The sequence below is a fragment of the Paramisgurnus dabryanus genome, chromosome 21, assembly GCF_030506205.2.
Source record: "Paramisgurnus dabryanus chromosome 21, PD_genome_1.1, whole genome shotgun sequence".
Taxonomy (NCBI): domain Eukaryota; kingdom Metazoa; phylum Chordata; class Actinopteri; order Cypriniformes; family Cobitidae; genus Paramisgurnus; species Paramisgurnus dabryanus.
This window is the reverse complement of record NC_133357.1, coordinates 20,995,809-21,011,778: the sequence shown is the minus strand read 5'-3', so window position 1 is coordinate 21,011,778 and position 15,970 is coordinate 20,995,809. Positions and strand designations below refer to the sequence as shown.

At 38.1% G+C, this 15,970-nt stretch overlaps 1 protein-coding gene across 3 annotated transcripts in view; it reads left to right on the top strand.

Annotated features, from left to right (window-relative positions):
* Positions 1-15,970, top strand: part of plxnb1a (plexin b1a) — a 115,445-nt gene that overhangs the window by 71,011 nt on the left and 28,464 nt on the right. For all 3 annotated transcript variants that reach the window (XM_073812953.1, XM_065286223.2, XM_073812954.1), the window contains exons 4-9: positions 1,038-1,220; positions 6,737-6,865; positions 7,573-7,673; positions 12,793-12,925; positions 14,842-14,998; positions 15,443-15,551. In XM_073812953.1, the coding sequence (XP_073669054.1) occupies positions 1,038-1,220; positions 6,737-6,865; positions 7,573-7,673; positions 12,793-12,925; positions 14,842-14,998; positions 15,443-15,551 (812 nt within the window). The remainder of the gene's footprint in view (positions 1-1,037; positions 1,221-6,736; positions 6,866-7,572; positions 7,674-12,792; positions 12,926-14,841; positions 14,999-15,442; positions 15,552-15,970) is intronic.

The following is a 15,970-nucleotide window of genomic DNA, read 5'->3' as shown; positions in this document are numbered from 1 at the left end:
TCTTGTGACGAGCCAGCGCGACCTCACGTAATTGCGTAATGTCGTGGAAAGGTCACGTGTTACATATATGAAACGCACATTTGCGGACCATTTTAAACAATATACTGACACACAGACATTAATTAGTTTTATTCCACATACAACAACGTTAGAATGGTCGTCTTCCTCCACACTTGTAAACACTGGGGCGTAGTTTCGCATACGTCATCCGTGACCTTGACGTCATGACGTATTGCGTGAGGTCGCGCTGGCGCGTCACAGGACTGGAGGAAGAAGAGAAGTTGCGGTTTAAAAGTGCATGTTTTTTTATTTTTCTTGCCAAAAATGACAATCGTTTCGCTAGATAAGACCCTTATGCCTTGTTTGATATCGTTTAGTGTCCTTCAAAACTGCAATTTTTAACCGCATTAAAACTGTTACGTGTTGGTGTTCATTAAAGTCCATTAAAATGAGAAATATGCTGGAATGTTGTCCTCAAAAAACATAATTTCTTCTCGACTAAACAAAGAAAGACATCAACATTTTGGATGACATGGTGGTGAGTAAATTATCTGGATTTTTTTTAAAGGAAATTGACTAATTCATTAGTTTTAATATATTATATAGACTCTATACATCTCTGCACAGTGTCTGCACGTTTTGTTTTATGCATTTTCACAAAAGCATGCATTGCGTGCAAAAACAAACATAAAAAGTTGTCTTGCATGTATGCATTTCTTAACCGTTCCCCTTTAAAAGAAATTCATATGTTAAATGCACCGTAAATCACTGTGGATAAAAGCATCTCCAATAAATGTCAGGCTAGACTTTTGGTGCAGATTTGATAGTGTTAGTCTCAAACAAAGAAGCCACTTTGCGATCCTAGTTTGAAACCAAGATAATCTTCATTTAATCTGCTTTTCTGGACTAATAAGATTTCACAATCTTGAGATTATAAACCTTTACAGTACAAAAACGACAGTCACAATGTCTGAGATTGGCACAATTTAGCATTACACAAGAAGAAACTGGATTATGTTGTGATGTTTTTCAACCAGAACACCCTGAACGCTTATCCCTGTGGTTCAGACCACACCCCCAGTCCAATGGCAAGCCGGGAGCCGGTTGACGCTAAACCGATATGGGAGAATCCATCCGCACGTCTTACTGCTGTGGCCGTCAGTGTGAAGGAGGGGCACACGATTGTCTTCCTGGGTGACTCCAAAGGCAATTTGCATAAGGTATTTACCATGAACATAAACTGTATGGCTGCTTATTTGTAAAGTTTAGATTTATAGTGCACTTTGTAGAATACCATGGAAATAGAAGTCCCACTTAATATTGTAATATTATCTGACTACTTAAGCAGAAAGGAGATTTTGCCCGCCGGGGAATGTGTCATAGCTGTGATAGTGCTAAAAAAGCAAGCCTTTTTGTGTTTAGTTTTTTTTAGCTTCACCGCAAACCACACTATATAAAACACTATTTATGGTGAAGGATGATGGCTCAGGCATAGTCTCATTTAGACTCACTTGTGCTGAAATCAAAACATAGACAAATTAATGTCTGTGCCTCGTAGCAAAACGACAAATATTTGCATGACTCAGAGGTCAAAGGTGAAACCGCACTGTTTGGTTAATTCAAGGCGACACTATGTGGCCCAGGCCTCACTATGACAGTCTGCTATTTGACACATTTTGGCGAGTCAGTGTCATTGTTTGCAAGCATTCACTACATTCTTGCCAAGGAAAGCAAGTGACTCATTTAAACAGCAAAGGTTGCTACAAAAATCAGGGGCGGGGGTGCATATCGCCCCCTGTATGCAAAGAAATCTGACATGGGACTCTAGAGCCGTTTCTTAATAGCAAGTACGCCAAACTCGGACTTGTGTCCTTCGTAGTTCGAACTTGCAAGTTCAGACTCGGAAGAACGAACTCCTGATGCAAAATGCATTCTGGGAAACTTCGCTGTCATAAGTCCACACAAGTCTCCTCTGATGCATCCTCGATAAAATGGGCGGATCAAGAACACATCCAGGGATTTTATGTGAATTTGGGCTTGATGCGAACTTTGATTTGGAACAGTACTTTGTTCGCGACTGATGATGTTTCACAAGTCCACAAGAACACAAGTACAGACAAGAACGCATATTGAGAAACGGCCTAGGTGTGATCAGTCGTGATGCATTTCCCAAGCCTATTCCTAAAGGAAGATGAACTGTGCACATTTTGGATGTCACCCATATTTAACCCTATTTTATCCAATCTTGGAGTTTTTACTAATAAGCTGATGAGTAGATTCAGGTGTGTTTTATTGGGAAGAGTTGGAAAACGTGTAGTGTTGGTGTGCTTCCAGGAACAGGGTTGGGAAATGACTATGTCACTAGACCTGTATCACTTCTCTTTGGATCTGCCACTGGCTATATTGGTAAAACTTTAAAGAAGTAGGTCACTGAAATATGCACATTTTCACATAATTAACCCACTCTCATGTCATCACAGATATAAAGTATATGACTTCCTTTCTTTAACTGAACACAAAGAAATAGTTTTATAATAAAATCCCGTCACCTGCATCATAAATGATATGGTTTACTTTTAAACGTGAAACTTGATAATGATGAGTGTATGTGCATTTGGGGCATCAACATTATGAATCACACATGGCATTTTAATATAAAATTATTATCTTTCATATTTGGATGAACCTTTTCTTGAAACATCTGATTAAAAGTTAACGTTATTTTCCAGGTGTCCTGAGATTTTTTATGCACTGCCCAAAATCATGCAATTTTTTCGTAATCTGAATTTTTTTGTATTGCTATCCAGTAAAAAATCTAAACATCATTTAAACAAAATGCATTTATTTTAAAGATCTGTAAGATAATGGGCCCTATTTTAACGATCTGAAACGCAAGTGCGAAGCGCAACGCGCAAGTGAGTTTGTGGGCGGATCTTGGGCGCTGTTGCTATTTTCCCGGCGTGAGAAATAACTCTTGCGCCGGGCGCAAATCAATAAGGGGTTGGTCTGAAGTAGGTTCATTATTCATAGGTGTGGTTGGGGCGTAACGTCAAATAAACCAATCAGAACGCTAGCCAACATTCCCTTTAAACGCAAGGGCGCAAGTTCCATGGCGGGTTGCTATTATTATGACGGATTTACCAGGCGCACGCCAGGAGCGGTTCACAGCCGAGGAGACCGACGTCCTTGTACGGGGGAATCCCACGCTTGCCAGCATAAATCGGGCACGCCGTGTAACGGGAGGTGGATCTGCCTCAGGACCTGACGCCAGCAGAGGACATCGCTGCGTCCACCCTCACCGCTGAAAGGGTTTGGGGGCTTTGAAATCGGACCCAAGAAACGCAAGCAAGGTCCAACCCCAAAGTACTCTTACAAATCAAGTTCATATACATTAAGGTTTCTTATGAAAACATTTTAACTATTATTTACATAAAATAAACGTAATACAGCCACACAACAAAGTTATGAAAATATTTTAATCGTTATTTGCATGAGAATAAATAAAAACTATCACCACAATGCTCACCACTATGATTCCCCTTATCTCGTGTATTAATATTTTTAAGTGTAACAATTTATGATTTGCAAAAATAACTGTTGCATCTGTGTAGATTAGATAAGCAAAGTGTATGCGCGTTGTGCACGCTATACATTATGGTCAAGCATGCGCCCTTAAAATAGCATAATGAACCACGCGCAACGCGCCACTGACTTTAGACTAGTTTTTTTTGGTTAGTAGCGCAATTGTTTTTTGAAACTGCAAAATAGCATAAGAGATGGTTTGCGCCGCAACACACCTCCTTTTTGCGCTGAACCGCCCAGGGAGCGCAAGTTCATTCCCTAGTTTGCTGACGTGCATCTGTGGAGGGAAAAACCCCGCTGTGCGCCGGCGCAAAATACGAATGATACATGCGTCACTGACAAAGTCAATTGCGCTGGGTGCAAGATAGGGCCCTATATGTCATGTGGCCGGATGCATAAACATAGCCATGAAGTTAAGACTGTGTCTTAAAGGGATAGTTCACTTTAAAATGAAAATTCTGTCATCATTTACTCATCTTCTTGTTGTTCTAAACCTGTATGAATTATTTTTTTCTGATAAACACAAAAGAAGATATTTTGAGAAATTATGGTAAACACACAGCAGTAAGTGACCATAGACTTCCATAGTAGGAAAAAAATATTTTGATAAATGATGGTAAGCACACAGTTGATGGTACCCATTAAATTCCATCATATTTTTTTATTCCTACTATGGAAGTCTATGGTCACTTACTGCTGTGTGTTTACAATCATTTATCAAAATTTATTACACGGCTCTCTGGAATGCTTGATTCTGATTGGTCAGTTGAGACATTTGCAGGTTCGTTCTTTTCGAATAATAACCGCTCCAAAATAAAAACGCATAGCCGGTACTACTTTTACGAGTAAGATCGCTCCGCGCCAATAAAGATTACTGTTTGTTTGGCGCCATCTTGTGACAAACACTGGACAACCACGACAAGACACAGAGAGCTTACTGAGACTGAACTTGACAAAATAGAGCATGACAGCTACGAAGCCAACACACAAAAAAATACAGAATGGGCATTAAAACTTCTCAAAGACTGGCTAGAAGAGAAAAAAAATGGAGACAGACAAGTATGAAGCAGAGGATCTTAATAAGGTATTACGATCATTTTATGCATCTGTGCAAAGTTTCGCGGAAGGATAAAAAATGTTAACTTAAAACAAATATGCCAATAAAATGTTTCAAATTCATATTCATGTCCAGTTTTTTTTCTTATGTGACAAGTAGCCGTGTAATAAGCGGGATAATGTAGAGTCAGCCGGTAGTTATCGGGAAATAAGCCCCTTCAGTGTGATACAAGACCCTCCGCTTCGCGTCGGGTCCTGATCACACTGTCGGGGCTTATTTCCCGATAACTACCGGCTGCCTCTACATTATCCCTTACATATTCTATTGTGTTCATCAGAAAAAAGAAATTCATACAGGTTTAGAACAACATGAGGATGAGTAAATGATGACAGAATTTTCATTTTAAAGTGAACTATACCTTTAAGAACAGTGGTCGAATTAAGGGGGGCTGGGGTGGTCCCGGACCTCCTATAAAGCACAAAAATATTAATTAGGGGGGTCCACACTTTTTTCTTGAGGAATTCACAGATTGTTAGATTTAGGATTGGGTTAGGGGCTTTTAAAAAAATTCTTCTCAAACTAATTCAAACAATAATTTGAGGGCTAAAAAATGGTTATGGTTTGAATTAAGGGTCCTTGATTAAAATGTTGATCCAGGAACACATCTTACCATTTTTTTATTTATTACGGCGACCCTATGACCTTGCCCGGGGGGCAATGGGGGACCCCCATAATCTTTGACATAATTCAAACACTGCTTAAGAGTTAGTCTGACTAACTAGCAATCAGTTTGGAGTAATCAGTTTTGGATGACTAACTTTTAAAACTAGTCTTAGAAGTTTATACAACAGGCCACAGTGTGTTTTTGCAAGAACATCTTGACTGTTTTTTTATACGTTTTTTTTTTTAACTGAAACAAATCCGGTAAAAATTAACAATATGGTTGTTTTAGTAAATATTAGTAAATGCATTAACAAACAATAAACAAAATATTTTTTTAGAATGTATTAATTCTTTTAAATGTTAGTTAATGTCAAGTTTGTTCATGGTGCAACTGATGTTAACACTTACAATGCTTGATTTTAGTAAATGCCAAAATTAATATGAACAAAGATTAATAAATTATAATTATAATTATTAATTACAACCTTGTAAAAATCTGCATAGTTTTTGCAGTTCTTATCCAAAAAGTAACGCGTAAAATTGTGCACACATGCACTATTCAAATGAAGATGTAAACCATTAGGCTTCATGTTTACAATTCAAATATTATGCAGATTTACGTTGCAAACTGGTTTTGGTGCTGACTGAATTCACAGCTAAACCTTTTTGTGTGTGTGTGTGTGTGTGTGTGTGTGTGTGTGTGTGTGTGTGTGTGTGTGTGTGTGTGAGAGATCAAACTCTTTGCCAAGTTGAACAGAAGCCATGTATTATACTAGGATTAACACATTACAGTAGATCACACCACACACACACAAGCACAAATACACTTCCCATTAACACATAACGACATGCAACACCATAATAGTTTGTACTACTTCTCACACAGGTATACTTTCTCTACACACACACACCTATTCTGTCTTGCATAATATAATAATGCACCAATGCATGATTCCTATCGCAGTAGACAGTGGGCGACAGTTTGTCGATGGTAATCCCCTTAAAAGTCAAACTTGAATAGGCAGAGTGCGTAAGCAGCTCTCACCGTCTGACACTCTTAACCAGGATACCTGCTCCTCCGATGGGCTTCTCACTATTCTAATCTTGTTTACTGAAATCAACCCGGCTCGTGATAGGATTCAAGAGGCATTAGGCCGATCTCTTAGATCTATCGCTTTGCCTCGAACGTCGTTTTCCTTTAACAGGACTTAGAAGTGCTAAACCCTTTTCTACAGACACTTTTAGCTCTTTTAGTTAGACCTGCCCACATCCAGCTGCCTTCAGGTCTTTAAGGTGTCTTGTTGCATCTGATGTAGTTTCAGAAGCTTAAATGGACAATTAAACCTTGAGGAAGTTCCTAGGAGATGTTGTCAGGTTACTTATTGGGAAAAAAACTCTTTCGCAGAGACTTCAGGCTGTTTTCTTGTGCTGTAGGTGTTCCTGGGCGAGTCAGGAGAGGTGAAGAGATATTCCACTGTTCAGATTCAAGCAGGTTCACCCATCAACAGCGACTTACTGCTGGATGTTAACCACAAACACCTTTACATCATGACCAGCAATACTGTGAGTGCATTATTGAAAACACGCACACACTATTGCATATTTAGTGTTACTCATTATAATTACATTTTACTCATTGCTAAAGATATAGATTTACACTCAACCATAGGGATGTACACTCACCTAAAGAATTATTAGGAACACCTGTTCAATTTCCATTAATGCAGTGGTGTAATGGTGTGGGGGATGTTTTCTGGGCACACTTTAGGCCCCTTAGTGCCAATTGGGCATCGTTTAAGTACCTGAGCATTGTTTCTGACCATGTCCATCCCTTTATCACCACCATTTACCCATCCTCTGATGGCTACTTCCAACAGGATAATGCACCATGTCACAAAGCTCGAATCATTTCAAATTGGTTTCTTGAACATGACAATAAGTTCACTGTACTAAAATGGCCCCCACAGTCACCAGATCTCAACCCAATAGAGCATCTTTTGGATGTGGTGGAATGGGAGCTTCGTGCCATGGATGTGCATCCCACAAATCTCCATCAACTGCAAGATGCTATCCTATCAATATGGGCCAACATTTCTAAAGAATGCTTTCAGCACCTTGTTGAATCAATGCCACGTAGAATTAAGGCAGTTCTGAAGGCGAAAGGGGGTCAAGCGCAGTATTAGTATGGTGTTCCTAATAATCCTTTAGGTGAGTGTATGTCTGGGTCACATGTTGGTCCCTATGTGAATGTGTGTGTGTTGTGTGTTCAGGTGGAGAAGAGGCCTGTAGCAGAGTGTGAAAAACACACTGATTGTACTTCCTGTCTGGCAGTGAAGGACCCATACTGTGGTTGGTGTGTTCTTGATGGCCGGTAAGTTGCATTACTTTTTCAAAATTTTCAGTAAAGGATTAGTTCATCCAAATTGGAAAAGTCAGTAACACTTTACTTGAAGGGGTGTTCATAAGATTGACATGACAGCTTCATAATGAACATGAAGTAGATTTTATGACAACAGTCATTAAGTGTCATTTGTTCGATTTATGTCATTTTCAACGCATAGATGACATTGTTTGAGATGTCTTTGTTATGACAACTTTACATAACTTGTCATAAATCTGTCATAAACATGACATAGCAGAATGATTATCAAACTAAAGAAACTACGTAGCTCTATGGGTTAACATTTAAATATCATTAAGTGCTAATACTCTGTTAAATTTTAAATACCTTAACAAAATGCAACAGACACGTCATAAGATTATACTTACTTTATGTAAGTGCACAATACATAAAAAACTGACAACTAACAGAACCTTTTATTCCTCACACAGAGATTTCTGAATTTTCTGACATAGAAGAAAAAACTAACAAAACATTTAATTAATTAATGTAATGTAATTAACTGTATTTGCAGTAATATGGACCCAATGCTGCATGGCTTAACCCATTATTGGACTGTTTTCATTTAATTTTAGGGAAATCGGTCTCTACACGCAATAAAAATTATTGTATCAATTTTAATTATTATTATTGTATTATTGTATTTTATTTCTTAAACACCTGGAGGAAACTTAAAAAAAACATTATGAACTGAAGAATATTCATGACGTTGTTATAAAACTATTTGACAGAGTATTAACACTTAATGACATTTTAATGACAAATTTAATTTGAACCATTGTAGTTGAGGTCAAGAAAAATATTCATGACGATGTTATAAAACTATATGACAGAGTATTAACACTTAATGAGTTTTTAATGACAAATTCAATTTGGTAAAAAGTGGTCATTTATGTTGTCTTGGTAATGTCAAGTTGTCATAACAAAGACATTTCAAACAATGTCTCCTTTGCATTAAAAATGACACTTAATGACATTTGTTATAAATGTGCATAAAATCTCCTTCATGTGTCATGTCATGATTATGAAGGTGTCATGTCAGTCTTATGAACACCGCTTCAAGTAAAGTGTTACCGAACAGTCTCATTATTTAGTCACCCTTGTGCCATCCCAGATGCATGTGACTTCCTTTCTTAAAGGGATAGTTCACCTCAAAATGAAAATTCTGTCATCATTTACCTATTCCTCATATTGTTCTAAACCTGTATGAATTTCTTTTTTCTGATGAACACAAAAGAAGATATTTTGATAAATGATGGTAAACACACAGCAGATAGTGGTCATTGACTTTCATAGTAGAAATAAAAAAATATGATGGAATTTAATGGGTACCATCAACTATGTGTGCTTACCATCATTTATTACAATATTTTCATCATCATTTATCACAATACTTCCAAAATATTTTTTCTTACTATGGAAGTCAATGGTCACTATCTGCTGTGTGTTTACCATCATTTTTCAAAATATCTTCCTGTGTTCATCAGAAAAAAAATTCACATAGGGTTTAGAACAACATGAGGATGAGTAAATGATGACAGAATTTTCATTTTATGGTTTAAGCTGAATACAAATAATTGTATATAAAAATGCTGTCGTGTTATTGTTTTATATATACAAAATGCCAAAGCATCCATCCATCATTAAAGTAATCCAAATGACCCAATTGGGTTATTATGGTGGATCAAATTATGAATCGTTTTCTCTTACAAATTTATTGTATTGCTTTTGAAGACATTTATTATATTTAGGGCTGTCAAACAATTAATCGCGATTAATCGCATACAAAATAAAAGTTTGTGTTTACACAGGGTTCCCGCGGGGTCTTAAAAAGCCTTAAAAGCATTGAATTTATGAATTTGGAAATAATACCCTAAAAAGACTTAAAAAAGTCTTAAATTTTGATGTCTTGGTCTTAAAAATTGTGCTGTATGTAACTTCTCCATATTGTATTTTTCCTTAAAAGTTTCTTTGTCAACCACATTTTGATTAAATCAGGGATGCAAACACATCGCTTTTCGGCGCCTGCGCCTTTTTATTATTAATGGCATTTTGGTTGCGAGCACATCATGTCTCTCCCGATGAGTCTGCTGTACGTTCACATGCTCTCTGTTTCTCGATGAATTGGGTGCGACATGAAGCGAGTTCAGCGTCACATGTTTCTGAACTTGAGCAGAGTTGTATGCATAGAGGTTTTCACGGAGGACCGGGTCCGATTAACATTATGGGCCCTATCTTGCACCCAGCGCAATTGACTTTGTCCGTGACGCATGTATCATTCGTATTTTGCGCAGGCGCACAGCGGGTTTTTCCCTCCACAGATGCACGTCAGCAAACTAGGGAATGAACTTGCGCTCCCTGGGCGGTTCAGCGCAAAAAGGAGGCGTGTTGCGGCGCAAACCATCTCTTATGCTATTTTGCAGTTTCAAAAAACAATTGCGCTACTAACCAAAAAAAACTAGTCTAAAGTCAGTGGCGCGTTGCGCGTGGTTCATTATGCTATTTTAAGGGCGCATGCTTGACCATAATGTATAGCGTGCACAACGCGCATACACTTTGCTTATCTAATCTACACAGATGCAACAGTTATTTTTGCAAATCATAAATTGTTACACTTAAAAATATTAATACACGAGATAAGGGGAATCATAGTGGTGGGCATTGTGGTGATAGTTTTTATTTATTCTCATGCAAATAACGATTAAAATATTTTCATAACTTTGTTGTGTGGCTGTATTACGTTTATTTTATGTAAATAATAATTAAAATGTTTTCATAAGAAACCTTAATGTATATGAACTTGATTTGTAAGAGTACTTTGGGGTTGGACCTTGGTTGCGTTTCTTGGGTCCGATTTCAAAGCCCCCAAACCCTTTCAGCGGTGAGGGTGGACGCAGCGATGTCCTCTGCTGGCGTCAGGTCCTGAGGCAGATCCACCTCCCGTTACACGGCGTGCCCGATTTATGCTGGCAAGCTTGGGATTCCCCCGTACAAGAACGTTGGTCTCCTCAGCTGTAAACCGCTCCTGGCGTGCGCCTGGTAAATCCGTCATAATAATAGCAACCCGCCACGGAACTTGCGCCCTTGCGTTTAAAGGGAATGTTGGCTAGCGTTCTGATTGGTTTATTTGACGTTACGCCCAAACCACACCTATGAATAATGAACCTACTTCAGACCAACCCCTTATTGATTTGCGCCCGGCGCAAGAGTTATTTCTCACGCCGGGAAAATAGCAACAGCGCCCAAGATCCGCCCACAAACTCACTTGCGCGTTGCGCTTCGCACTTGCGTTTCAGATCGTTAAAATAGAGTCGATAGGAAAACGGCCGTGATCAGAGTCAGTCAGCGCTAATGTTCACGTGCAGTTTCAAGCTGCGTGCCTCCGTTTCTATTGCGATAACAACTGGCTTGGTTTGAAAGTCACGACCACGCGCTGCACTTTCTTTCTCCGTCCCTTTGTTTAATAATATTCTTATTAATGAACCATCTTTTTATATCTAAAAAGTTTGCTCAAAGATCACAAAGATGTTAGCAAAAAAGCAATGTGAATGTTAATTAAGCCAATTGCACGAGCAAAGCTCAAGCTGACTCAAGATATAAGAAAGGCAAAGCTGTAATGTAAAGTCACCAGTCACTGGGACAGCAAGTAGACTTTTGAATCTAAAATAATAAGTGGATTAAGCTCTTTTAATCTGCAAGAGAGGAATTAAAAGAGGCACTTTTACTGCTTCTGCTCTATCTAAAAAAGGAAAGAAAACTACATAAACCATAACACACCGATTACATTTATAATCTCTAGACCTGCACTTTCTATCATTAATATACTATACATATTATTGTATTCAAAAGAGTTTGATAAAAGGGGTCATCTACACAAGTATTGCTTCATATGTCAGTGCAAAAACAGTAAAGTGTTTTGTGATGCTTTGACAAACATTGTCAGCTTTGTTCATTTATGGTTGGATTTATGAAATATAATGTGAAATTAATATAAATGAATGCAGCCAGATGGAAGGCCCTGGATACGTTGCAGGAGGTGGCCAGGAAGAAGAGGAAGAAGGAGTAAAGCAAGAAGAAGTGCTAGATAGTTCAAAAAGAGTTTTGGTTTAACATAAAAAATGAAATTGAATATTCCAAATTAATGTCGGCGTCTTTTGATTTTCGAATTTCATTTTTCTCTATATACCTAGGTTGGTAGGGATGGCAGGGGTCTGTGGCAATGTAGCCTAAGTATCTGGATATTTGCCTGGGTGTGAGGGCTTAGATTACCTTTCTCTTTTTTGAACATACATGTGTTTGCATCTCTGTTTGTTTAATAAAGTAGTATAAATAAAGAGTGGCGGATCCAATAATTGAGAACGCAACACAGTCCCGGGTCACAGTACAAAATACTGCGAACACGTGATACCTTCAGTAAATGAAGATCACCACAACCATAGACTGCAACACAACACAGCAACAGGCAAAGGAGAAGTGGGAAAAATCAAAGAAAATCTCAGAAATTCCTTAACAACTTAACATTGTTTGGCAAACTTTCTTGTGGCCTACTGAAAAATTTTTTCACACTTGCTTGGCTTATCATCTTTTTACCCATTTCACATCGGAAAAATAAATGAACACAAGTTTAAGTATTTTAGTTTTTCTTTGCTGGTAGGGACGTGAAATGGGTATTAATTTTTTATACAAATGGTCTTAAAAAGGTCTTAAAAAGACTTGAATTTAACTTGAAGAAACTTGTAGGAACCCTGTTACATAATATATACACACACACACACACATTCATGTTTGTATTAAGAAACATTTACATTTGTATATAAATATTGATTTATATTTTTATTTATTTTATATTATATGTAAATTAAAAAAATATATATATAAATTTTCCTAAATTTATCTCTGTGTGTGCGCGCGTGTGTGTGCATGTTTATATATAAACATAATAATTACACACAGTAAAAATACATATATTAACAAACACAAACTTTTATTTTGTGATAAATTAATCACACTAAATAAGGGTGAATGTTATTTATTTGTAACATGAGTTAATGTGTGACACATCTCGCTCATATCTTTTCTCTTCTGTCAGGTGTGGGATGCAGTCAGACTGTAGGTTGGGTTCAGTGGCAGGTCATTGGCTGTGGAGTTTTGATGACCAGCAACAGTGCTTGAAAGTGGAGTCACTGAGCCAATATAACGCCAGCCTGGGAGAACAAAAACAGGTAAACTTGGTCAGAAATCACTGTACTGCCACTGCACTCCCTTAAAAGAGGACACATGTAAAGCTCCCATGAAATTCAAATTTATGACATCATTCTGCACTTTTTTTCAAATTCCAGTCTAAGGTAAAGCAAATGCTTTTGGCTATTTAGAAAAGGGGAGACATGTAATATAACCAATTTTTAATAGTAGGACTATTATTTAAAGGCACACCGCGGAACTTTTTGGCCACTAGGGGGCGCTAGACATGTATTTTTCAGGCCTAGCGCCCCTAGAGGCCACAAGCGCCACAGCACTGTCGCAAAGGAAAAGAACTGGCCAACCTTACAACTAAACTAAAAACTAAACCTTTAAAAACTAAACGCTAAACGATCAACATTTTGAGGCATCAGGGAGAAACGCAGTCATGTTACAACTTTCTGATGAGGAACTCATGGCAGAAGCCATTTCTCAATCTGAAGGTTGCAGCCTCCGGATGTCGTATTTCTAAGCTGCATACGTCATCAAGACTGTCTTATTTCAGAATATTAACAATTATAAAGTTGACTATTATACTTAGTTAATTGTAAATTGTTGCAGTATGCTTATGATTTGCGAATGTAATGCTCAGTTTACCTTAATAAACCAGGCTTGATGACGTATGCAGCCTGCATATTTGACCTCCGGAGGCTGCAGCCTTCCAATTGAGAAACGATCAGAAGTATTTCCTTGCCTTTTTCCAAACAAATATTGTTGCATCGTCCCTCTCTCCCTCGCCACCAGGATTTTCCGCAATGGCGCTCGTTTTTCCTCTCTTTTGTGTAAAAATTGTCGCTCCAAATCCAAGTAAACCGATGTGTTTAGGTCTGCCGCTTTGTAATACGTCACGCAAGTGACAGCGGAATCCAGCAAATGAAGAGAGAAGAGAGAAACGCTCGGATCTGATTGGTGAATGAATAGGGTTTGGTTTTACACTGTGTGAGTTTGAGCAAGTTTGACTGCTATAGCATCCTGGATTGTAATGTAAATACCATAGACCGTAAAAGAAGATACGTGAACACGTGAATGCAGCATCTGAATACAGGGAACTATATGCAAGATAATCGCAGTCATTTATAAAGAAGATCGCATTTATGTATGAATCAAGATCGTGAGTTTATATAAAAAATTGCCTTAAAGGGGAATCGAACCCGGGTTGCCCATGTCATAGGTCTGTGACACTAACTCGGTGCCACAGAGTCACATAATAGAAGTTGCTCTCTACACTCCTTAAGTAGCCTCCAGCAAAATTCACGTAAAAAAAAATTGTGGAAGAAGTGACGTATGCCGTAAAGCAGTCGAATTTTGTAGGTTTTTTTTGTGTTCTGGTTACTACCCGAAACCCTAAGTTTTAAAGTATGAGTAAAAGCGATACAGACCCTGTCAGGCTATGGTAGACATGTCATTCAACCTATTTAAAGTCGATGTACTATCACAAGGGCCTTGAAAATGTATTATGAAGGTTGAAAAATTACATGGTGTCGCTTTAAGACAGATAAACCTATTATTATGTATTACTGATGTAATTCCTTTGTGTGGAGTTTGCTCTACAAAAACAGTAATTTGGGGATAATTGTGTCATGTACAATATTTCACACAGCAGTTTAGTTCTCATATTAACACACGTGTAACATTTAAGTCATGTGGTGGCTATACAAAGTGCATAATGTGTAGTTTCATGCAAATCCATGTCCCTTGGATTAAACGGATATTAGAAATAGTTTACATTTTATTCAACCTCTGTGAAAAGTTAAACCGTGCATTACTAGCTATACATTTTATCAATGTGTGTGTTCCCTGGGATCGAACCCATGACCTTTTATGCTGCTAACGCCATGGTCTACTAACTGAGATGCAGCACCACCCATAGCTAATTTGTTTCCTCTGTGTCTCTGTTCAGATTGCTGTGGACGTCCCAGGTTTGCCGAGCCTGTCAGAGGGTGACACGTACTCCTGTTTCTTTGAAGACACTGAGACGGCTGCCTCTCTCCAGGGGACCACAGTCACCTGTGCTACACCCGAGACCCACAGACTTCCACCTATACCACAGGGAGAAGGTACGACTCCAACACCTGCTAATAACATCTGTTAGGATCTATTGTGAATGAAAAAAATAAACAGACTGAGATGTTAATAAGTAACATGGAATTGTGATGAGGACATGATTTTGACTGTCGTGTCATGTTGTGTGGAAACGCTTCTCGATTGGTGCTCGGAAGCCAATTATAGAAAATCAACTTGTTGATTGAAGAGTGACCAGCTTACATCACACTGATCGCTGTGAAATTCCGTAATGGTCGTATTCCGGTTTCAATTACTTCCTCTTTTGGCTTTCCGCATCATTACTTACCCATGGAAGCCCAGTACTAAAATGTGGAGGATTTTACATGACATGAATAAGTTGAAATAGGTGCTGTGTTATGCGTATAACTTGGTGGGGATTTTTTTATAATGTTATGTCTGACATTTATAAAGTATTGAGCAAGACTTCTTTCTGACAGATTGTGTACGTGTCCGGCTGTCCCTTCGCTTCAGGAGAGTCACTGTTGTCGTCTCAGACTTCACCTTCTATGATTGCTCAGTGGTGCAGCAGCTGTCTGGCAGCATGCCGTAAGTCACTCCTGTGTGTTTTAATGTCACTCGAGTCAAGATCTTGCAAAATGACAGGCGTGCACTGAATGAATACATTTTTGTGAATCTAACCATGTTTTTTACCTAAATTCATCTGAGTTAAAACAATCAGCCCTTAACTGTATAGATACAGAAACAAAAAAGTTTGATAGTATACCATACCATCATACTATACTACACTACTATGATATTCTATACAGTATACTACAGTATAGTATACTATACTATGCCATGATATCTATGCTATGCGCTTTTCTACTATTACTATAGTACAACATATCTTGCTATACCACACATTGCTATGCTATACTATACTCTACTACACACTGCTATTCTAAACAACACTATACTATACTATCTTATATACTAAGCCATGTCATACTATTTTACACCATGCT